This window comes from Apaloderma vittatum, unplaced genomic scaffold (genome assembly GCF_000703405.1).
Source record: "Apaloderma vittatum isolate BGI_N311 unplaced genomic scaffold, ASM70340v1 scaffold4670, whole genome shotgun sequence".
NCBI lineage: Eukaryota > Metazoa > Chordata > Aves > Trogoniformes > Trogonidae > Apaloderma > Apaloderma vittatum.
The window spans coordinates 24779-49497 of record NW_009693912.1 but is presented as its reverse complement, the minus strand read 5'-3'; the positions used below and the strand labels follow the sequence as shown (position 1 = coordinate 49497).

The 24719-nt window shown below is 40.5% G+C and overlaps 1 protein-coding gene across 1 annotated transcript in view; it reads left to right on the top strand.

Moving 5' to 3' along the window:
- Window positions 1-1972: 1972 nt before the first annotated feature.
- Window positions 1973-24719, top strand: part of SEC24D (SEC24 family member D) — a gene marked incomplete at its 5' end in the record, with an annotated part of 40040 nt that continues 17293 nt past the window's right edge. Inside the window, 5 exons of the mRNA XM_009865441.1 lie at window positions 1973-2121; window positions 3715-3984; window positions 4738-4859; window positions 8325-8436; window positions 9775-9902. Coding sequence (XP_009863743.1) covers window positions 1973-2121; window positions 3715-3984; window positions 4738-4859; window positions 8325-8436; window positions 9775-9902 — 781 coding nt within the window. The remainder of the gene's footprint in view (window positions 2122-3714; window positions 3985-4737; window positions 4860-8324; window positions 8437-9774; window positions 9903-24719) is intronic.

The following is a 24719-nucleotide window of genomic DNA, read 5'->3' as shown; positions in this document are numbered from 1 at the left end:
ATGACTGTTGCTTTCTTACTTGGAACGGAAGTGCTGTTTTCCTGCCTCCAGAGCTCATGGGAAGAAGCGAAGGGGGCAGCAGTGAGGAAGGGAGAAAATAGGGGCAGGTGGAAGCTGTAAAAACAAATCTTGGAAAAATGATGGTACGAGGGGACCAGCAGGCTTTATTACACGGTGGTTAGATTGCACATAGCTATAAGTGGGTAAATATGCTTAGCTATGTTACTTAATTCTGTCAGTTGTTAATTATTTTGCTCACCTCCCAGGAGCAGCAACCTTAGTTTGTGTACCTGTAGCTATTTTAGTTTTAGTGAACTGAACGCTGTTGAACAACATTCTTGTTTTAGTTAATTGCAGTCTTAATCTGCTTCTGTGCTTTTTAGTTGTTATATAGTTATTTGTGTTCAGATAAAGCTGTGTACATGTTTTCCTGGGCAACTGTCTGGTTTCGCTGGGATAGAATCCCAGCCCCGCCCTGGTGTGCAGACCATCATTAGGATGCAGTTTTGTCGTACTGTCTCAGGTGGATGACTGTTGCTTTCTTACTTGGAACGGAAGAGATGAAAGCCAGGGCAGCTGCCTCTGGGCTTATCCCGTAAACATCATCCCAGTTATCAAGGGGGAAGTTTTGCTGGGGATCAGGGCTCCTTTTCCTCCCGCCGATTCCCTTCCTTGTCCTCTGAAGGGTCACCATCCCTGGAGGGCCTCGCTCACCATTCTGCTCCCAAGGACTTCTTGTGTGTCTATCGTGACCGCCGTGCATTCACTGGGCTGAGTAGAACTTTGTAGACTGCGTATTGGCATTAGTATTAATATTAGTTTTGCTGTTTCATTAAATCCGTTTTCATTCCATCCCAGAGGTTTTCTCTCCTTTTCCTGATCCCCCTTCTCAGCTAGGGAGAGGTCATCGGGTGTTAGAACAACAGCTCTAAGTTGGGCAAAATGTAGATAGTATCAAATTAGTGAAGCCTGTTTGTTGGCTATGTGTTATCGCTATGCAAGGGAGGACCCAAAGAGATTGGGGATCAGTTGTAAAAGCGTACTCTTTTGCAGGGTGAAGTGGTGGTTGTTTTGACACAGAAAAAATAAGGTAATGAAGAGAGTCAAGTTGACATGACTAGCCCAGCAAAGTACTGATTCTCCTTCCCAGCTTCTAGTCATTGCCCTGACAGCTTCACACTTACCATTTTCATATAATCTTGTTTTATTCTCAAATTGCAGAGAGCTGCTGCAATTTGCACATCAGAGTTTCAAGGAAAGTAAATTCTACTTCTCTTAAAATAGCTAGGCCCTTTGTCAATTTTAAAAATGGCTGTAAGAAAATCAGTGGAGATCTTCTCTGGGAGATAGCCTGAAATCTTGTTTTTCTAAAGGGAAATACTCTGATAGCAAATATCTTTATAAGCCACATGTGTATTGCCACTTTCTTTTCTTTAGTTCTGTTTCTTGCATTCATGTTTTTTCATATTTGATAATTGTGAAGCAGTTTTTCCCTGCTTGCATTATCTTTTTTCCTCTACTACAGTTTCTCACTTCATTTTCTTCTCTTCACAGACTTTCCTCCTAATCTTCTTCACCCATCCCTGGTAGGGAACCTTCCTTTCTAAGCATGGGAAGGGGATGGAGGGATGTGATATATTGAGAAGCTCATGGATTTTAATCTTTCATATAGTTATTACCACTCTCTCTTTGCCATGGCATACTCACTCTTCTTTGTAACAAGTATTCAAACATGCACGCACTGGTTTTTGGTTGGGTTTTTTTTTTAAAAACAAGTGTGCAATCTCTCTGTGCTTCGTAACTATTTTAATACGAGTATTAATTTTCTCTGCAGAATGTGAGCAAACTCTCTTCAAGAGAGTTTTGCTGTCCTAACGATTTGTTTCAGCACTGCCCTTGAGAAGGTATGAGATGTAGAATTAGGATTGGTTGATGTAATTTTTTGAATATCTGCCCTAATTTTTCTCTTTAGGTTTCAAGGCCCTCCCCTGCCAAGCAATCCAGGACCTTCCTACCCTCCCTACAGTCGTCAGTCACAGCCAGCCTACCCAAATAGCGCGTCTGCTTCCTCTACAGCACAACTGGCTAACCAGCTCTCCAGCATGCAGATAAATAGCTACGGTAATCAGTTGGATCTGATCTCACTGACTTTTTCTCAGTTAAAGCTACAAAGACTATGATACTTAGAAAAGCTTTGAACTTCAGTATAAACAAAAAATGAAGTCTTTGACAGCCATCATTTGTTCCAGTTCTTAGATTTATTTTTTTTTTAATAAATCTTAGCCTCATATCAATGTTCTTGGGTGAATTCTAAATTGATGCTTGATGAACCTTCTATATAAGTCAGCTATTTTATTAGTAATTTCTCAAATCTTGTTGGTAATAACGAAGGCACGAGCAATAGTACAGATATAGTGTTTTATTTTTCATCATTTTTTTAGGGTTTAGGAATATGAATTTTTTTTAAATGAAAAACACTGTGGTGGTTGATATCTCTGCAAGGTATGTGTAAAGGTAAAGTTTTCAGTTCAGACTGCGCTGATGGCTGTCACTATTCCTGCCCTGGTTTGACTTGAATGAAGCCTGTATCACTACTATGGCTCCGACCCTCTGTTTGTACAACCACTTACACCTTACTCACCTCAGGAAAATTAATTTAGGCACTAATTAAACCTTATGATATATGTTCTTAACTATTGCCAAAAGGTTGAGATACCCTTTAGACCACTGAAGACCTCGATTCCTTACAAGTCTGCCCATGTTGGTTTTCGGTCTTCGGATTTTCCCTTAGCTGGAAGTCCGAGTTGCTGTTACTGGACAGAGTACTGAAATGCACAGCTTGCAAAGCCACTGGAGTGATATTTGTACCTGAGCTTGATTTTGCATGAGAATTTTTTTCTTCAGTTAACATGTCTGACAGAAGCTGAGTTTTAATATTTGTAAATTAACACAGTGGTCCTTTTGCCCCAGGCATAATTTTGTTTGTTTTTTTTTTTAGCTTTCCTGAAAATTATTTTGCCACAGGTCTTTGGGGAGAAATTTGACTCTAAAAAGTAGGTTTTGTAAAGTAATAAGTATTTACAGATTGTAAGTCTCAACCATGCCCCACCTCCCATTTCCAGACCTCTCTTAATTCTAATAGGAATCCGGATCTTGTAAACAGCAAACTGTTCTTCAGCACTGGGTACAAGATAGTTCCTGCATGTTTCGTATTTTTAGCATGAAAACCAGAAGATGGTTGTAATCCAGATGAAATGAGTGGGTGTATCTTCCATTGGACCTGTTATGGTGAAATGCAAATAGCAGACTAACAAAAACATGCGTCTTGAGAGAATTTGGTTATTAATCAAGAAAGTGGAATGTTGTTTCACAACGTGAAATTAAATACTGTTTCAAAAGTGTGTATGCATCTTCTAAGCAAGAATTGTCCAAGGCTAGCTTCCCTCTCTCTTTCTCCATCTACTCTAGCTGCAGAGTTTGGTTGAAAATAGAGCCAAAAGAAATAAGAGGGAATGTCTGAATCATTTCAGACTTAAACTATGAGATCAGATTTGCCACATGAACAACATTCAGAATCTTCACAGCACAGTGTTTCCAGTATGGGGTACAATATTGACCGCATGTTGTGAATGTGTTGAGAATAACCAGAACACCTTCCACACAGATTTAGGAGGTTTTAATTTTTTGCTCGGCTGACAGAGGTTTTTCCTTCAGGTCCTGGTGCTGCTCCAAGCTCTTGTATGTCTCCTGGGCATCCAGCATCTTTTCAGGGACCACCACTGCCAGTGCCACCACAGCACCAAATTGCTTCACCCCCTGCAGCACAGGTTCCCCCACCAGCGAGTCACGTTAGTGGCCTTTGTGCTCAACCGCCGTTGCCTCCTATGGCCCGACAAGATGGGATCCCTGGATCTGTGCTCCCAAATCCAAACTTGCAGCAGCCTTCAGGACAGCCTCCAGGGCCTGGATATCCCCCTCAGCAAGGTGAGGAAGGGTGTTTGTTGTGTAATGGAAACCAAAACATGCTCAGAGAGGTGCTGGTGGAGCTGTTACCAGTCACAGTTGATGGTCTGCTGACTTGGAAAAAGGAAAATTTAATCCTCTTTTTGTCAAATGGGAAGATTCACAATGCAAGTGCATTCAAGGCAGGCTATGCTTTTGTGCAAAAGTTGATCACTGAGTTGAGACTGTAACAAGAAACAGGAGATTCATTTGGATCAGGAACAGAATTATTTCGTTTGTAATGATTAAAGGCACAGCATACTACAGAGAGGAGTTTTTCTTCTACTCTGTAAAGGCACAGATTGCTCTCTGTCTGTTATAAGCACCTTTCAAACATACTTTACTCTAGCAATGGAGAATTGTAACTGAATACAATGATTTCACCTGATGTAGGTGAGGAAAACGCTTATTTTGACAACTAAAAAGCCAGCTAAGTAGACCACTTTGCATTGACTCATGGCAGGGCAGAGATTCCCACTGATATGATGGCCGGGTGTGAGTAGCTGTGATCATCTCTGCGAACTGAAAACTTTGGGGCCCGAGTTGTCACACGTAGTCCTACTCTTACCTTGCATGAGCCAAAGTAATCCTTTTTTTTTTTTGCTTGCTGAGAAGAGAAGGGAACGAGAAGTTGCATTTAGCTGAATAAGAAGGAATTGTATGGCAAACCTTGATGTTAAAAACCGATAATGTGACTGAAATGCTTGAAATGAGTTATCATGCGTAACTCTGCAGGTAGCTATGGTCCGCAGATGGCAGGATCTCAACTGTCTTATCCTGGTGCTTTTCCTGGGGGTCCAGCACAGCTCGCAGGTCCACCACAGAAAAAACTTGATCCTGACTCTATTCCAAGCCCGGTAAGTAATGTGGCACTCATTTCTGGTTGTTTTTTTTTTTTTAAATGAAAGTAATTTTCTGCTGCATTTAAGATAAAGGAATGGCAATGTTAATACTGTTTTTATTTAAGCTGGAGTAGTTTTTTTGTAATGTTAAATTGCACTTAGATGACTCGCTTCCCAAGATATGTTCCACTTCTTTGAAGTTTCTCAATTACATGCAGCTCTGTGCTGTCAGTTTTGGACAAGCCAGTGCATAACGTTAGTTTTAATACTAAAGAGGCTTTATAACTTTATCCAACATGGGACATACCTATGACTCCAAATACTTTAATAGGAATTCTGAACAGGATTCTTAGCATGACAGTGAGCGGTACTGAAGGATTGTTTGCATTCCCTGCAGCTCGTCACCCTTCTTTTTCACTCTGGACAGTTCGAAGGTTTAAACTTAGTAACGAATGGAGACCATAAGTAGGATTTGGGCAGAATACAGGAACGTGAACTCTAAAACTGCCATCTCGGAAATGCTGACAAGTCCCATGCTCAAAAGCCACCTCACCATTTGCTTTCAGGAGTTTCCCAGGCAACTAGAAATATTTGCCTGAGCTTCCTTCCACTTGCTGCATCTTGGTAAAGATTTTGGTAGTTTGGAGTGTCCTTAACACTTCGGCTTCACGCAGGTTAAGAGGCTCAGCTGCTGAAGCATGCCTGAACATGCACTGATGGGACAGGGTCTCTTCTGCTTGGAGTGTTAAGAGAAAGAGAAAACAAGGTTATGGTTGTGTCCCTCTTTACTAAATAAAGTAGTTGTGATTGTTACCCAAGAGACTAGCTAGTCAGATGCAGGCTGCATTTAACTTGTTTACTGAGAACAGCGCATTGAAACAGAGCGAGAAAACGTGCTGGACTCTTAGGGAAAGCACGTTCAGAGACGCACACTTACACTGGTTCTGGCAACCGTATGGACAGTTTGAAAGGTCCTCAGAGAGTCAGAATTCTTGAAGAGGGCCGTGTCCTACAGCTTTGACCTAGAACTTTCTACTTTTAAAATAAATTATATTACCCACGACACTGTAAGCTAGTCTGCGTGTAGGAATCTTCCACTTCTCCCTGAGATGAGGCAAAAGCATTTATAGTGTCTGGTAGGGAGCAGCTATGCTTCCTTAGTTTGAGATATGGTTTTGTCCTAGAAAAGATAATTTGTGTAATCCAGTGATGGCTTTCATGTTACATCTCCAGAATTTTGGAAAAATGCTTGTTGATAATCAACTTAGAGCTTATTGTAACAACTGCAGTTGCCTCTGTTAAAGGCAATTTTAAAGTTAAATGTATCTGAAAGCCATTGTGTAAAAAAAACCTGGAGTGCCTGCACAATTAAGAAATACTTTTAACAGGTCAATTATTTCTAGTGTTTCAGCATGATGTTTTTTACTTAAGAAGGATAAAATGGTCTTGTCTAATAAATAAAAGACAAAAAAAACGCAAAACCAAAAATCAAGGTGAGGGGTAAAAAGTCTGGCATCAAAGTGTGGAATGATGGCTTGTTTCAATTACACATGTAGAATAAACACTGATGTTAAAATAGGTTAAAAGGTTTGTTTAAGCAGCACAGAGAGGATCAAAATGACATGTTAAAAAGGAACATAATCTGGGTCAATGTCTGTAAAGGGCAAAAAGCTAATTCAGAATAGAGGAGTAAGTATGACCATGTGTATTTCTCTTGTTATATTGACATTATAGAATTACAGTAGTGTTGCCAGGTAAATTTACTTCCTATCTGTAGCCATTGCTGATTTATATTTTTTCTTACGTATGTTAGAAGTTGATACGTGCTCTGACAACATCTATGGAAACTAGCATCTGGCCTTTGTCAACGATTATTTCCAAGAACAATGATATATTTAGGTCAGCTCACTGCAGAATACCATGGACATTGATCCTTTCCAGAGCTATGTCTCAAAGCGGTTTCCTTTCTTCAACGGACCTTTCCAGAGCAAAACCTTTTTCCTTCTAATGTCAGAGTTAGCAATAAGTACATAGGCCAAGGAGACAGGGAGAAGTAATCAAGCGGGTGATATGACAAGCCCTCTGAGAGATGTATATTTAAATGGCAATACAAAAACTTTATTGGGGAGAAAAAAAAGGTTATGAGCCCCACATAATTTCCATTGTGTTAGGAGATAGGTCTTGGACAACAATCGATAGACTCTAGATGACTAATTTTGTTTGTCTTCTCTGTTTGCTTTCCAGCAGAGGCTTTTGAACTTCCCTAGCTATTGTTAGAAATCCATGTGCGGTGTAAAGATACAATTCCATGGGATACCAACAGCGGTGACAAAGCCAGTTTTAGAAATTCCCTGTCTTGTTGCTCTTGTCTTGCAGCTGTTGAGCCGCACTCTAAACCAGATTGCTGAAAAGAGCTTCTTTGAGGGAAGAGGAGGAATTAAGGCATCATCTCAGGGAGCTCATTTATGGTGTGGAGCAAAGTACAGCTTTCTGTAACTTTGGTTATATCAGGGAAAGTGTCATACTGAAACAAGGGTGAGGGACTCTGCAGAAGTGACAGGAGAGGAGGAAGTGTAAGGGAAAGGAATTTGTTCAGTAGTAGAGCCAGCTTTGTGAGCATTTCATGACATTACATTGTAAGTTGCTATAAACTAGTCTTAAACCAGAGTAAACCTACCCATGATTAGAGCTGCCTTATTGTAATAAAAGTTTCTATGATTGCTGGCTGTCCTTAACTTTCTTTCTGGGAGGAAGGTCACAGCATTTTAGTGTGAACATTCTAGAGGATGAAACTTGTGAGCTCCAGTGTTAAGATACCACCCAATGGCCAGCAAGGCTTTTCTCAGGAGTTTAAGTGTCTGTTTTCCTAACAGGCAGTGCTGAAATATAGCTCAGCTAGGAAGGCAGTCTGCTCTCCAGATTATTGTTTATTTCTTCACCACAGTGTGCATGGAGCCTCGTCAGGAGACATGAGGGTTAACCCCTCCCTCAGTTGGCGATCGGATCTCTTACCTGTGCCAGGCAGCCGGCACAACTATGGTCGTACAAGGGATCACCTGGTGTTTGTGGCATCTGAGTACGGTGATGCAGCCTTGCACTTCAGTTGGATCTGGGAGCATGGAAGGCCAGATACAGTAACAAGGACTTATTTACACCTGGGAAAAGTCTAGCCCTTGACTCTCCTAGCAGTCAAGCTGCTTACTCTGAACAACCTACTTGTTCACTGCATATGGGTCTTATCCACCCCGATAAGTTACCCCCAAGTTCAAGCAGGTAACTGCTGTGGAAAGGAGTTTTGCTGCTTGGCTGCAGGTAGAGTTTTCTCATTACCTGTCCCAGAAGCCTGCATTGTGATCTGTTGATAGCACCTCTGTGTAAGCCAGTGCGAGCGGTGACACTTGGTGGAGATGTGAACGTTTAGGAATGGGACTGAAAGCAAGGCTTACCTTTCTCACATTGTTCTTGCTTCTTACTCATCAGATTCAAGTGATTGAAAATGATAAAGCTTCCAGAGGGGGGCAGATCTATGCTACAAACACAAGAGGACAGGTTCCTCCCCTAGTCACCACCAACTGCGTAATCCAAGACCAAGGTAACTGTCCTTGTTATTAATTAAGGAATCTTTCTAGGTGAAATCAAATATAATTTAAAAAAAAAACCAAACAAAACTAAATTCTAAAATTTCTCACCTAAAAAAGATGCTTCTTACTGTAAGTTGAACATGAAATGGAAAACTCCACTGAAAGAAAAAAAAGAGGGAAGGAGGTGGGAGTTGAATTCTTTCACCTTGGATTAATACCTTCTCTACTCTTCCTGACTTTTAAAATAATATGAATACTTGAGACAACTTTTCGTTTTAACTTTAAAATTTTCAAGGTTTTAAATTTCAAGTTGAAAACCCTTTTTGGATTTTTCTCAAATGTAGAAAATGGACACTAGAAGCAATGAGACTAGCAGTGCTATGTTTAAGATAGGAGTTTTGAAAAATTCTGTTTGAGTGCAAGGGACAGTGTACAAGCTGTCCAGTTGGCTTAATTTGTCCCTGTGGCCAGTTTATCAGCCTTTGCCTCTGCCTAGAGCCTGGAAGTCCAGTATTCTATGTGCTGTTCTTTGCGGCAGACTTCATATTTTAATACAGATTTAACTGCCGGTATCATTTAGCCCTGCATTAATTTATCAGTGCTTGTATAAACTGTTTAAAATGTACAGACACATCAAGATTTTTTTTTTTTTTTGGCCTTATCTGAGAATGGGGTAATGCAATTCTGTTGAAAAAAGAAAGTCGAGAGACTGATCAGGGCTGCAGCTTGATGGTTAAAAGAAGGAGGAAAAGGAAGTGAATTTCTGAGCTCCTGTCACCTTTCAGTGCTCTTGTCTGCAGTGCACAGCGTGGTCCCTCATTGAAGGAACTAATGCGCTACAAGAACTGGCGTGGTGACTTCAGCACACTGTATTTTCAAGATAAATGAGCACGGTGGTACTAACACAGATAAACTGTTTTCTGAATCAGAGCTGGCTCGTTAGAGCAGTCCTAACAGTACATACCAGTCTGCACTGTTTCTTTATATGTACAGTTGACATTTCCACTGGGAATTTCATCCATGTTATTGTAAGATCTTAGATATTATATGTTTCAAACTAATCTCTATTGAGATTCTTATTGCAAATAATTGTGGGTGTTTTTTGATAGCTTTAAATCTCTACTTTAAACTCAACAAGAAAATATTTACCCACAGGAAGGGGCAATGGGCTGACATATAAAGAGGAGAGATGGGCAGAATCTTGCATGGGAGGGAAAAAAGCACGCATAGAACTTAGTGTATGCACTGCTTGCTTTACATTGTTGGTTTGATTTTTTTTCGTTTGTGTTCGGGGTGGGTGGGTTCCTTTGAACAGCCTTTCATCCTGCGTATTATGTTGGGTGTTCTAGGCCACGCCAGCCCTCGTTATATCCGATGTACTACCTACTGCTTCCCGTCATCTTCGGATATGGCCAAACAGGCTCACATTCCGCTGGCAGCTGTCATCCAGCCTTTTGCTCTTGTTCCACCAAATGAGGTAAGAACTAACTGAATTGTAGACCTGGGTGACTTTGTCTCCAAAATATTACAGACTTGTTCTTCTCTGCATTGGGGATGAGGGTGTTTTACTCCGTCTATGACGGAGTAAGACAGTAGAGAAGTGGCAGAAGACTCATTAAGAGGCATTTGGGCCATTGTGCAAGTTCAGGGGATAAAAAATCTTTGTTCAGAAAAGGTACGAGAGCGATGACTGTAACCTGAAGCACTGAGTGCCTGGTGTTCCAGCGGCTGCCTCTAGTGTTATGCCAGCTATGTCACTTGCACTGCTGGAACTCCATAGGTATAGGCAAAGACATTAAAGGAGGATGACCATAAACTGTATCAATTTTAAGATGTGGATAGTTACATTCCAAGGATGACATTTTTCCATTTAGTTCTTTACAAATGAATTTAGTTTCACAACAGAGTTAGAAGATAAAGAAGAAGGCAATTCTAACCACCCATTTTTGGCACTCATTTGGAGGCACTTACCCAGTCAGTTCCTGTTCTCACACTACCATCTCTGATATTCCTCGCATATTTCAAGCATATCACTAGTTCTTCTGCAGTGTATTTCTTCAGATTGGCAGTATCCTTGGGCTTAAGACTGTTTTCAAGGCATTGGAAAGGATCTTAGCAGTAGTAGGTATAAAAACAGTTTTCAAGTGCAGCATTTAACTGCATCATCTGTAGGATCATCCTTCTTGTTCTTCAGCTCCTTTCTCCTCTGTGGCACAGCTTCTACATTCCGCAACAAAGGTTCACACAATACATTTTCTTTTTGTGTGCTCTACTGTTTTCCTTTCAGAGCTCTGTTTGCTGGAGAAAAAACCACAGGGATTTCATGAAAGTTGTACTTCGTGATTGTTTCTTCAAAAACTCCTCATAAAATGTAGGCATGTAAAAGCGTAATGAAAATTGCAAAGACTTTCAGCGCTTGGTTTTGTGGTCGTTGATTTTTCTTCAACTTTGTTTTATTACTTGTAAATTCTTATGGGGTTTTTGAAAAACATGTTGAAAAAACCCAGATGTTGTTTGTTATCAGGATGGATAACTTCCAATCCAACATTAATAGTATTATTTTAGCAGGGTAGTATGTAGTTATCTTCTCTGGTCCACAGAGAAATAGGATGTATTACTTAGGGTTCTGCAGAGACTGAGTCTCACCATTTGTCTGCTAGACAGTAGTTTGGGGTTTCATTCCAGTTCTTGAGGCGAATGCACAGACTTGGCTTGTTGCCCCCCTTTATTTTCTTCTGGATGAAACTGTTGCTTCTCCACCCCTTTATGTTAGCAGCCAACCTATACACTTTACTACCCTTTATCCCAGTTTTCTGCTTTCATGTTGGCTCTTCATTTGTGCATCTTTCCCTTTCAGTCTGCATCTCTTCATTTACGTCCCTCATGCATGGCTTCCCTGTCTGCTGCTTAGTGTTTGGATAGGGTGATTAGTGAGTTGCTAAAATCTCAATCTTTCTGCATACATGAGTTAGCAGCATGTACAAACACTTGTACTTTGCCAAGTTCGGGAGGGTTTTCCCAGGACTGGCAAAAAAACATGCTCGGTCACCCAGCCGTTCTGGAGTGTTAGTGCTCACAAGCTGTTGGAAAGGTCAGTGGAATTCATTAATCTGAAAAGAGCAGTCCGTTTCTCCCTAGTCTCTTTCTTGGAAGAGGCTAAAAAAAAAATCTCTGAAAAATATCTCTCAGAATTGGCCAAAGTCCAGCATGGAAAATTTTTGTCTGAACAATTATAGCTTGGTAAAGTTGCAAGAGCTGAAGAGATGGTGTTACAGTAGGAAGCTCTGGGCAGTCTTAGCTGAGGCAGTTTTTCTGACGCTTGCCTGTGCCCTTTGTCTTCACTGCTGCTGCCAGATAAGATCTTGCTCTTGAGATCTTTTAACAAAAATGGTTTTCCATATGGGATTTATAACAACTTTAATTCTGAAAAGCCATTTAATTTGAAAGAACTTGGCTTTTTATAGAGGTAACATACATTCAGGGGCTTATTTGTGTTTCTGAATTTCCTAGTATGGTGCGTTCTGTCTTGAACTACTGGCTGCAAGGCACAGAGTGTTCTTCATTTCAGAATATCTAGTCTATCTTATGGATAGTGCCTTTTAAAAATGCCTGCAGGTGATGCTCATCGCCTGTTACGTGGGAATCTGCCTAATCTCTTTATCTTTTGGTAATGAGAACAGTGTGTTGTACATAGTAACTGTTTAACTGTTGTCGTGGGTTAGGGCTGGGCCGGCCTCTAACACGGACAGACGCTCTCTAACCCCCTCTTCCTCCCCCTAAATGGGAAGGAAAAGGGAATGAAGCAGAGAGACTTTCGGGTTAGAGAAGAAAAAGAACTACTACAGCTTTAATGAAACAATAATAATAGTGGAATGATAAAAGTAAAGAACTATATACAACTATAGATAATAGCCCGATACCAAACCCGACTCCCTCCCCTGAATAGCAATCACCACTGATGTTGCAGAGCAGGAGGCACTGGGAAAAACCCAGGCTCAGCGGTGGCAGCGGGGAGATGGATACAGGGAGCAGGATTCGGGAACTCAGGATCCGGATCAAAAGCAGGAGATCGGACACAGTCCTTTCTGGACGCCGGCCATTGCAGAAGAGGGCAAAGAAGAAGGGGAGAAACTCTCCTGATAACTCGATTTATACTAAATATGACGTATATGGGATGGAATACTCTCGTTGGTCACCTGTCCTGTCTATTACCCCCCGGACATGCAACCTTTTACTTCCTTGTGACCCCCCTTTACTACCCGGCACCCCCAGCGTGGCACACAAGAGCCAGCAGTGGCCTTGGTCACTATAGGAATAAGTATAAGCAAGAGCCTGTCTGCATCCCAGTCCCAGGCAGTAACTGTAAACATCAGGTGTTATCACTGCTAGTAGCAGGCACTGTCTACGAAAACATGCTGCTAACTTCAGAAAGTGCAGCCTTTTAGAAGAAACTAAAACTGAAAAGTAAAAATCACTAAATAGGACTGGGTTTTAGCTCAAACCCAGGACAATTAATAATGTTTTTCTTATGGCTTTTTAATCAATGGTTGTCCTGCACGCATCTTTGTTGCAGCTTCAGCTGCAGATAGGTCTGTGTCCGCTGTTTCTTATATACCCCCTGTTAGCACCCAGAGAATTTTGGTTCTGTTTCTTTCCAAAGAAGGGGCAAGAAAACTGTGGTTCCAAGGGTTCAGTGGACCGTGTCAAACAGCTACAAATGGTTTGTGCAGATGTCCCTGTTCACATTATGTCCAACAAAATACATACTACTCCTGTGAGAGAAAATAAGAACAGAAATAAAATCATCAGGGTGTTAGATAAGGATGCTGAATGAAAAGATCTCATGCATATCTTTAAATAAATACAATGTCCTGAGGGGGTGACACCCCCAAAACAAACAGAGTTTGCTCCTGCAGTCAAAAAGAACAAGTTCAAAATTATGGAAAAGTAGTGAAATGAAGAGATGAAGATGCTCTTGCTCTGTACCCAGCTAAAAACTCCCAAGGCAGTTGACACATGATGGAGTAATACTGTGTCTGAGAAGTTTGATAGCATTTGTAATTCTAGTGGAAATTCTAAATTGAGAGGACACAAGGCCAACATAAAAGAACACAAAGCAAGACCTAAAAGTATACCTTTGCCAGCAGGCTGCAATATCTGTCTTCACGTCAAGAGATGGAAGATCAACTTTAGAGTTGAAAGGGTAAGCAAGATCTAATGCAGCTCAGATGCAGCATTTCAGGTGCTCACATGTGACCTGGTAAAACTGCACAGTAAAAACATCCTACAGAAGCCATTATCAAGACGTAAAACTGGCCACACTGAGGAAAAGTTCACAAAGGAAGCCTTGCTTCAGCAATGTTAAGTCACAAGCGAAAGCTGATTTAAAACATAAATAGGGACCATTCAGTAGGGATGACAGTAGGTTTGTTTGGCGTGCCAAGCACTGCTAGGTTAGCAACACTTGGCTTAAAGGCAGGGGAAATTGAGTCTGAAAAACCCTCAAGTTGAAAGTCAGAGGGGCAGAATCCATGGAGGGCCCACAGTCTCTGGAAGATGACTACAAAAAACCTACAGCCAATCTAGAAAATTAAGAGCTCATGAACATGACCTGTGTGCTATGTGTCATTCAGAACAAAGGCTGGTAAAACATTCATGCCTTGGCCACCCCTGCCCAGTGTCTTAACAACTCTAGACAATTCTGAATCTTATCTTCACCAAGTCCTTATTTATTCTCAAAAATAACAGTTCATTTTCACTCTCCTGATTTGGATGATCTCTGGAAAGTATTTGTTTGTTATAGATTGAGAATACGGTATCATTATTTGACAGAACTTATTTTTAGTCCACCAGTGCTTTAGCAACAGTCTATATAAATAAACTAGCTCTCACAGTTATCATTGTAGACCAAGCCCTACATGAATTTGTTTTGGAGATGTATGAATGTTTCCAGAGCCTGAATAAGCCATGTGATCTTGATTTAACATTTAATACTACTTGCTAAAAAAAGGTAGCTAAAAGAGTGTTTCATGTTGTAAAAGCAAATATAAACAACTCTAAGTCATTATCAACATTTTAAAATGTTTAAATATCTAAATTACATTTTTCTTTTCTTCTTAGTAGTTTTGTGTCATTATTCTCTACCATATTCTTTCTATTTATTTGAATTTTTTTCAGGAATATTAATTGGTGAGAACTTAATATTTCACTTTTCATTTTCTCCTTGGTTGATCAGCTAGTTAAAAGATAAAATTGGAATGGAAGTACTTTTCAGAAATGCTGATGTTTGTGAGCTAAAAGCCATTTAACCTTTTCAGAATAGTAACCTTTGATGATGACCAGTGCAGCTGAGCTGTTTGAAGGCCATGGTTTTTGCAGGGATGACAGAATGGCTTCCTAGGTAGAGTTGTAAGGTTAGCAGGAGCTAAAAATCGAGTGAGGCAAGTAACTAGCACACGATCATAGAACAGAATCATTGAGGTTGGAGAAGACCTCTAAGATCATCTAGTCCAACTGTCAGTCCAACACCACTATGACCACTAATCTATGTCCAGAAGTGACACACGTGTATGTTTTTTGAACATTTTCAGAGATGGTGACTCCACCACTTCCCTGGGCAGCCCATTCCGATGCCTCGCCACTCTTTCAGTAAAGAATTTTTTCTTAATAGCTAGTCTAAACCTCCCCTGGTGCAACTTGAAGCCATTACCTCTTGTCTCATCATTAATAACTTGGAAGAAGAGCCCAGCACCCACCTTGCTACAGCCTCCTTTCAGGTAGTTGTAGGGAGCAATGAGGTCTCCCCTCAGCCTCGTTTTCTTTAGACTGAACAACCCCTGCTTCACTGCCCTTCTCTGGACCTGCTCCAGCACCTCATTGTCTGTCTCATACTGCGACACCCAAAACTGAGCACAGTGCTCAAGCTGTAGCCTCCCAAGTGCTGAGTACAAGGGCAAGGTCCATGGTTCCCTGCTGCTAGACACACTATTCCTGATACAGGGCAAGAAGCTGTTGGCCTTCTTGGCCACCTGAGCACACCTCTGCCTCGTGTTCAGCCAGCTCTCCACCAGCACCCCCAGATCCTTCTCTGCCAGGCAACTTTCCAGCCACAGCTGTTTAATCCATGAGCTGCCAGCGTCCATAGCAGAATGCTTTGGGAGATGGTGTCGAAAGCTTTACTAAACTCCAGATAGACAGCATCCACAGCCGTTCCCTCATCCAGGGCAGGTCACCTGGTCATAGAAAGAGCTCAGGCTGGTTAAGTACGACCAGGGGATCAGGCCCAGCCAGCAAGAGTTCAGAAAAGGCAGGTCGTGCTTAACCAACCTGATCTCCTTCTGATCAGGTGGTCATGTTCCCCCCTGCATCCCGTAAGGGATGGAGATTCTCCTTGGCTCTCTTTTTGTTGTTAATGTATTTGTCAAAACATTTTTTATTATCTCTTATGCCAGTAGCTATGATGCAATGGTATAGTCTTTTTTTCTTTCCTTCATGAACACAGTGGAGCAACAGATTGCGAATTTTCTTACAGACGCCACATCTGCTCCTCTGGGTTTGAGGAGAGTGCAGTTTTCAGGCAATACAGAATTATTCCAACTAAGAATCTTACTGACTGCTCCTTTCTGTTTGGCCTATGTTAAAAAGCACAGACTGCAGAACAGATCCTGAAGGTGCTTAATGGAAACACGTGCACACTGTAGAAATCTGTCATTTTTATTTTACCCTTTTTATCTTTTATTTAGTTGCTTCTTCACAGGTGGTCCTTCGCCCAGATTGCATGAGAGCTTAGCTAATATAAGAGCTTTTGAGAAGACATTCTATCAAAAGACCTTTTTCAGCAGTAATACATTATATCAACTAGGTCATGCTTATCTGCACGGTGGCTGACTCATGACAGAACTCAATAGATCTGTACGTCATGACATCCTTTCACAAGAGCCATATCAGCTCTTCCTCTGTATATCCTATTTATCTGGGCATCTTTTTATGTTCTTCTCCATTGTAATATCTACCAAATTGCTTTCTGTGGAAGTCGGACTTGCTAGTCTGTAGCTCTGGGATCACCCAGAAGTTCTTTGTAAAGTTCCTTTTTGTATCGCTGCCTTCTTTCCCTTTGGGCACTGAAGCTTAGGTGAGCGATTGGTTTTAGGTACAGTTCAGCAATTTCACACTGTGCGTCATCTTAGGCAGGAATTGCATGGTTAGACAGTACAATTGTCCATCCTACTAGTAAGCTTTTTGAACTGTAAAAAAATGATAGTTTTAAGAAAACTTTCTGAAGAAAAGAGTCTGAAAGGGAGATAGTCAACAGCTTTGCTCTGCTGTCTGTTCTGAAATGTCTTGAGCTTGTAATTTTGTAATCCCCATATATACTTGAGACTTGACACAGATAGGATTCTTCCTCGTATTCACAACTACTGGAAATGAAATGTCAGACCTTACTGCATGTTTAATGACCTTTCTTCTTTCTGTAGGTTTCATATCTAGGCTATTTGAAAGTGCTTCATGTATGTTGTCAGTACTGAACTTCTCTCTAGCGGGGTAACAAAAGCTTCATTCTTTTGAATGAGTACTCTGCAGCAAAAACAGCAGCTGTCAACCAGTGGGGACATAATATTTTGCTGTCTCTGGATTGTAATTGGGTCAGATTGCTTTGTGTGCTCAGCAGTTCTGGTCTCTGGATTCCAAGGTCCAGCGCAAAATGGGGCACACTGTCAAAGCAGTCTGTGCTAGTTGTCATGTTTTCCTAAAACACAGTGAGAGGAGAAGTGAAGCACGTGTGATATAACTTAATAGTGAAGACGCTTAATCTAATGACATTGAAATGTTTTTTCAGCCTCCAGGAAAGGGGGGCTGGCCACCAAGCTATTTGCCAGTTTGTACAGAAAAGTTCATTGCCTCCGTTTAAACTTGTCAGTGGAGCAGGACCAGAGTGGGTGCACCAATACCACACTGTGAGCTGGCAGCTAGGCCAGTGAGTTTCGGGATAGGGCCATGCTACCGAACATACCTCTTTGTTCTTAAATCCGTTGTTGAGCTATTTGGAGCGTTCAGTCCATATAGAGACTGTAAAGGTAGCACAAACTTGTATTCTGAACTCATTGATGTATACGATGCTGGTGTGAGCCTAAGCACTACTATTTCTTCCATTTTCCAGATATTAAAATAAAACACGTTCCAAAGCATCCTTGCCGATGCCTTCATTTGGGAGAGAACTGTGAGAGTCCAGTCTCAGAGGTTTAGGTCTGCCTGGACTGTGGAATAGGATGGATATTTGACAATTTTTGTTGCTCATGAGCTCCTCATGCATGGTACGGAGAGCCCAGAACTTTTCCACATCTTCAGGTGCCTCACCCAGAAGTTTTCTATCACTCTGGAGGCCAGTGCCTGTCAGCCAGGTTTCACAATGCCTAATTTAGAGGTGCATAAATCCTATATTAGATGAGGCTTTCTTTATAGAGTATGCCCTGTGCTGGTCTGCATTTGGAATTGGACTGCTTCCCAAGACTTCATCATCTAGGGGAAAGTTTTCTTAGCCTATTGGGCTGTAACTACACTCAGTAACTAGAAAGAACTGTCAGAGTCAAATTTAGCAAAAGGTTTAGTAGCAGAGGTTTTTTTAATTCAAGTAAATTTCCTGATTTCTGCCTTTTTGTTTTTTAGTGAACATTTAAAAACACTCTTCAAGCGTAATATTTAAAATACTTCTGTATTATGTTACATGCACCATTGTTGTTACGTTAAGGAGGTAATTCTGAAGGAGATGGGGACACTGACTTGAAAATTTGACATTTGTGTAAACCTTATTTGTATTGTAGTCAGAGTTCTGGAAAAAAAAATATTATCAATTTGAACTTTAGGCTGGGCAAATGCCTATACAAAAACGTTGTAATTAGTTTCTGATAAGTTGGAAATTGTTCTGCAGAAGGGCAACGACAGAAGAAAAACCTGACTAAGCAACAGTACATGTAGTAAGGAAGTAAAAAGTAACATTCATATCCACTTAATTAGTTGACCAACAATACTGGTAATTTGGTTTGCCAACAAAAGGGACACTCAACTCAAAAATTGCTTTGGCTATCAGCTGATACCTCTGTAACTCACAAGAGCAGCTTAAATGGCACCTGCCATTCCTTCTGTGCATTTTCCTCAATAGGCTGCACGTTGCTGTCCTGAAATGGTGTTTGTCTCCTCTTTTGCACTGGCCAAAGTTGATCATAGCAACAGCAGTAAATTAAACATTAGAAGGCTCTGAAAGCTCTAATCTTAAACTGTCAAGAGATGTTACTTAGTTGCCTTGGAAACCTCACAGAGTTGGAACCCGCTGGCATTTAGTAAGTTCAGGAGGAAAAGTTTGTGTTTTGCTTTTTTAACTGAAGTTACTGCAGATTCAGTTTATACATTTTTTACTTATCTGTGTATATTAGCGCAGTATCATGTTTTGGATGCAAATGTATAAAGTTAGCAATTACGTAGAAAAAAAAAAATTTTTAAATTTGACCAGAAAACTGATGTTGGGGAGGGTTGTTTAGTTAGGTGGTTTGTTTTGGGGTTGTTTGAATCAAGCAAACATTTCACCAAGTTGCATCCAGGTCATAATCTTAGCAGGCCCTAATGCTGTCCTGTAGAAAAATAGGAGAGAGTAAGCCTTCTGTTACAGTGTCCGTTGGTTCTGTCGGAAGGGAAGCTCTTTGCTTGTGACATTCAGCCATAACTCAGTGTTAATAAAAGAAAGTAGTTGCTTACTAACGTTTGGATGTTCTGGAGACTGCTTGGGGCAGCAGTAATAGTATTTGGAGCCCAAATTTTGCTTCCTGTTTTGAAGATCCTCTGACACTTTCCTGCAGTGATCTGCAAAAAAATAAAAATGATTCCTGAATGAGGTGTCTTCAGTTCTGTTTACTTCTGTAAAATATATTGCTACATGTTTTGTTCTGTGCTGGGTGAATTTCAAGCCACCCAGAGAACTAATCACCGAAGACAAAATTTCTAATGTATCATTAGTTACCATTTCTGTAGATAAGCTTCCTAAAACTAGCCTGTCTTATTTGCCAGTGGTTTTACAGCTAGTGTCACAATCATGCTTAAAGATCTCAGGCACGGACTGCAATGATCCTGCATTGGGGAAAGTGGAGCTGTGGGTTAGTACAGGTGTGATCCTGGCTCCTCTCCTGAGATTTCACATGTGCATATCGACCTCAGGGGTGCCAGCAGGAAGTGGGGGGAACAAAATGACAACAACAACAACGCTGTCCTAGGGTAGTTTGGTCTGTCTCTTACACCTCCCCTTGTTCTCTTCCTGAGAGCGTGCTTCTGCACCAGCTCCCACTCCTGCTGCGACAAGTGTGGACCCAACTGAGGCAGGTCTTGCTTGAGATCTGACTGGTTTGAAGTGCTAACGTTTTGAAAGTCTGTTATTCGGCACAGTTTCTTGATTATCCAATTTCACGTTCCTGCTTATATCATCGGTTAATCCTGGCTGCTGACCTTCACTTGAGATGCAGCATGTCTGTACATCCAAATAACAGTCACCACTTCAGAGCTGAGAAGTGCTGGGGAGTGCGGACTTGTTAACGCTTGGTATTCCTGGTCTGGGATCAGGACCAGGAGATCTCGAGGTGCCTCTCTTAAGCACAGATAGTAAATGTTTTTCCTTTTTTTGTCCTTCTTCTTCCCCTTCCTTTCAGTCACCTGTGTGAAATGAACTTCTAAAGTAAAGTTAACTAATTTTGTCATTTTTACATGTATTTTCCCCCATCCACAAACTTTATAAAGTGCTTATTCTCACGTTGAGTAGAGTAGCCTGTATTTACACTCCACACCGCCAACTTTGCTCGGTTACTTGCAGTACTCTCCTTAAAATGGTAATGCTGATCAAGAATTTCAAGGATAATCTGAGGTATGGTCCCCTGAAATCAGTAACTACTTTTCTGTTTATTTTCATACACACTGGATCAGATCCCATGTGCAGTGTCAACTTGAAATTTGGCTACCATGCCACTGTATTTTTTGCCCTGCTGTGTGTGCAGGTGAATATTCAGCCTGGGTCTGGAGGGCTTTTGAACAAGGTTTCAACAAGATTCTTGCGTTTTTATGTGTCTGTAAAAGTCAGGATAGAGCTAGGAGATACTGCATCACGTGGGCGATGCTTTAGCTGTGCTGCATTACGCAAACAAACAAGGAAATAGATGACAAAGGACTGTGTTATGGAAAATACTTGAACCTCCTGCGAACCCAGCAGAGGACATAGTCCAAATTGGCTTGAGCCAGCAGCTGAAGAGCCTGATAGTGTTCAACATCTAAAAAACAACAATAGGCAAAATAATTTCTGCCTTCAGAGGGAATGGCTTCTGATAAAAGACAGTAGGAACATCACAGAGGGAAATGCTTGTTTGACATTTTAATGTGAATCAGTAAAGCAACTCAAAACAGAGGGATTATTTGTAGACTGGTAAATATTTCTCAAAAGCAATCTATGGTGGTATAATAAAAGAAAACAAACTCCTTCAACAGTCCTAGGAAACAGTATGGTTCATGACCTGGGTTTTTTTCGAAAGCATCAGCGTTAAAATTGAAAATTCTCCGTGATTATTCAGAAGTTTTTTCTCATCTTTTTACTGTATTCATCAAACACAAGATTTACTTGCAGCAGTGGTACCACACTTGATACCTTCTCCTCTATTCATTAGAAAGTTTTTTTGTATAGCATATCTTAAAATCCTCATATGACTATTTTAATAATTAGGCTTGCATCAATGAACATGTTGCCCAGGCGAACTCCACAGCTTGTCTGTTTAATGAACGTCCTGTACTTAATAGTTGGCAGTTTGTGTCTTTTTTTTTGTCCTCTTAATCAGCCACACAATTACATTGTTTAGTGTTTGCTGTACATCAGAAGCATAAAATATTTTATCTGCTGTGGTGTTGTTTATCATGGAATGTAATTTCAAGGAACTGTCATATTGGAAGTCATTGGAGGTTATGTACCTGTGCAGCTGTCCAAAACTGTGAGGTATTCTTCCTTTTGAAGCAAATAGCCCTCATCTAAACATGTCCTGAAATCTTAGATCCCCTAAATCTGGGATTTTCGTGAGGTGTACTTTCAGAATCGTTTGCGGTTGAAAAGGCAGCTTGTCCTGGATCATATACCATGTTACGTTGTGTAGAACTGCTCTCCATGGCTTCCAGAGGTCATGTTCTTCAAAAGTACATAAAGAACTGATGGCAAGTTCTTTTTGTGGGGATGAGCAATGGTGTGATAGAGACTCTGATCAAACTGAAAACTACACTCGTGGAGAGACTTTTATGTTCCTCTTGGATGTAGCCAGACTCAGCAAGCTGCGTGGGCCTTTTTTCAACGTGATAACACTCCTGTCATTTCAGTGCTGGGGTGTTAAACGCACCTCAGCAGTGGTGCAGAAACGTAGCTCCTGATGCAGCCTTGCTGCTGGATTGGCAGGATCTGTGTCAGGGCGTGGGTAGGAATCTGCCTTGGTAGGTGGAAGAAGGCAAAGACAAGGAGATGCAGCACAGCTTCAGAATATTTTCTTGGAAGCCAGCCGGTTTGCCAGTCTGACACTGAAAGCAGATGCTCTGTGTGTTGGGTTTTAGTGTGTGATAAATAGTTTTCTTCAGTGTTTGTGTATGCCTCTCTTGTTGTGCTGAGACTCTCTCTTAGGATTTTTCTCTTTTGAATACCTTTCCAGAGATGTGCCATGATGATCTTGAACTTCCTCACAGTCCTTACTCGTACACGTCTGATTTCCAGCTGTGGCCCCGATCCTGCAGTATGAGTATGGTGATACGTTGCAGGCATCGCAGGGAACCCTCAGGAGTGTGTCAGGACTTCATTTTTATAGCAAGCAATAGTAATTCAGCTTTCTCAGGCTGGAAAGCGCAGGTTACAGTCCCTTTGGAAATCTTCATGGATGTATTTCATCTTGGAGCTGTGCCACCGATGTCCATCTATGGCTTTGTGATACTGTTCTGACTCCTGAGAGATGTACTTGCTGAAACATTTCCAAAATAAAACTCTTGCTATCGCAGCTATATTTGGACTAATAATGGGATAAGTTATGGTTTATCAGATCGGCTTTCAGGACTTGCACTCCAAGTGGGGCCCTGAGGTTCCGGAGAAGGGAAAGTTTATGCAGATCTCTTACAGCATTTCCCATCTTTTCTGCCCAGTCCTCCTTTGCTTTAACCTGAAATCATTGCGTTCTGCCTCCCAGCACGACCGATTCTTTCTGCCTCTCTACTCTTTTGGTTTCCATTAAAGGAATCCCTTTTATGTGTCCCGTTCAGATGTAGGCTACCAAGTATCAGTGTAGTCTTTGGTTTTGAGAAATATTTATACCAAGAGTCAGTACCTAAGTGTTCATTTTAGTGAGGTCTGTCTCTCTTCTGGACTAGGTAGTCCAAATAGCAAATTGGACAAAAGTTTGTGAAGAGGTGAGAAGTGCAAGGCCAGAACAAGTCCACAAGCAGCAAATGTCTAAATAGTTATGGTAGATAACTAGCTTGGTTCACTTACTGTTGGTAGAGCTTTAAGAAAGGAGAGAAAGTGCTGACACTTGATAGGTGGAAAGGCAAAAGAAAAGGGAGTATTGCATTTGTTTAAAAAAAACGAACAAAAAAATTAGGTTTTTTTTTGTTTTATTCTGTCTTATTCCCCTGATACTGTGAGAGTTTGCTACTGACTTCCATGGGACCGTAAGCAGCTTTCTGCTTCATCTGCTGGTGTACAGTGACATCTACAGAGAGTGCAGCACATGAAACAAGACTGTCCCAATTAGTACCGTATCTTTTTTATGACCGTTTTCCTTTTATGTATTCATAATATGTATTACTTTATTTTATGCTTTTTAATGGATGTATAATATTATTTATCTTTTGATCTTTTTAAAAACCTTTTAAAAACTTTTTAAAAAAAGTTACTTTACCCTGTCAGTTGAATCTTGACAGTTGAAATACGTTAGCAGTTTACACACACAAATAGGGATTATTTTCCTTTGATGGGTAGAATGCTTAGTTTTATGGTATAAAGCCCTGCAAGATTAACCTTTTTTTTGTGGTAAAGTTTCTTTCTCAACTGTATTGTGAAGTGGGGTTTTGATGCTTTCGGTCTGAGTGCTTAGGCTGAAATGATCATACAGATAGCAGTAGTATTAGATGTGTTCAGTATTGATACAATGTTTTAAATTATTTAAAGAAGATACTAAAATACGAATTTCATTTAATTTTAAAAAAATCCAAATGAATAAATCAATAAAGGTACGAATGGAGCTTTTTTTGCGGGCATTTTTCCATGTTAAACAATCATTAGTTCTACTGAATGGATTTTTGGCTTTGCTTAATTGTTTGTTTTTTTCCCTTAATCATATTTTTTTTTAAGTTCATGTAATCTTATCAGGAAGAAAAAAAGCTAGCTTCTGCAGCTTGGTTTTATTGGTGTTTCATCCTTTATTTCTCTCAGCGAGACAAAGCAGAATCCAGCCTGTGGATACTGTTTTCTTAAGACTCACGCACATGTTTTAACCACACGCACTGTATATAGTAACTTCAAGAGAAACATTTAATGCATGAAGTTAAAATATGCGTGTAAATCTTTACAAACATAACCCTTAAGCTACTCAGGCTTTAACCTCACATTTTAAAAAGGACTCTGAAAGAGGTATCTTTTTTTAAAGAAATTCAAAAGGACGATAAAACTAAAATTTCCACTCCAAATATGAAAAGACAAGTTAAAAAAACATTATTTTTATTTCTGCTATCTTTAAAAAGGGAATTTTTTAAGTGTATGTAAGAATGGAGACACCTAGGCTCTAATCTTCATGGCCTTTGTTTTTTGACGTTCCTTGCTCATGATTTTTATGTAAAGTTCTTAATTTTGTTATTTCAAAATATGATCATTTGGGCGTAATTTTTCTTTGCCCTTGGATAGTATTAAATGTGTCAAAACAAGGTTTAAAATTACTAAATCAACATGTATAAATGCATCAGGATTTGGTTTAGTCTTTTTCCCCTACCTGTTCAAATACTGTAATAATAGTAATACCCACAAAGCAGATTCAGGCCTCATTAAACTAATACAGCAGAATGATAATCAGAAAATTGCCAAATAATGAAGAAAACACAGAAATTTTTAAACTTTTTAAATGATTGTAGCTGATGGGCTGGTTTTATAGCCATGTCTGAAAAATAACCCTGATAGCTTGCTGGCTGACATTGGGTAATTTGTGCTGGGCTCAATTCTGGTAGAAGAACAAACATCTCAGTGGAGCAGGAGGGAGCA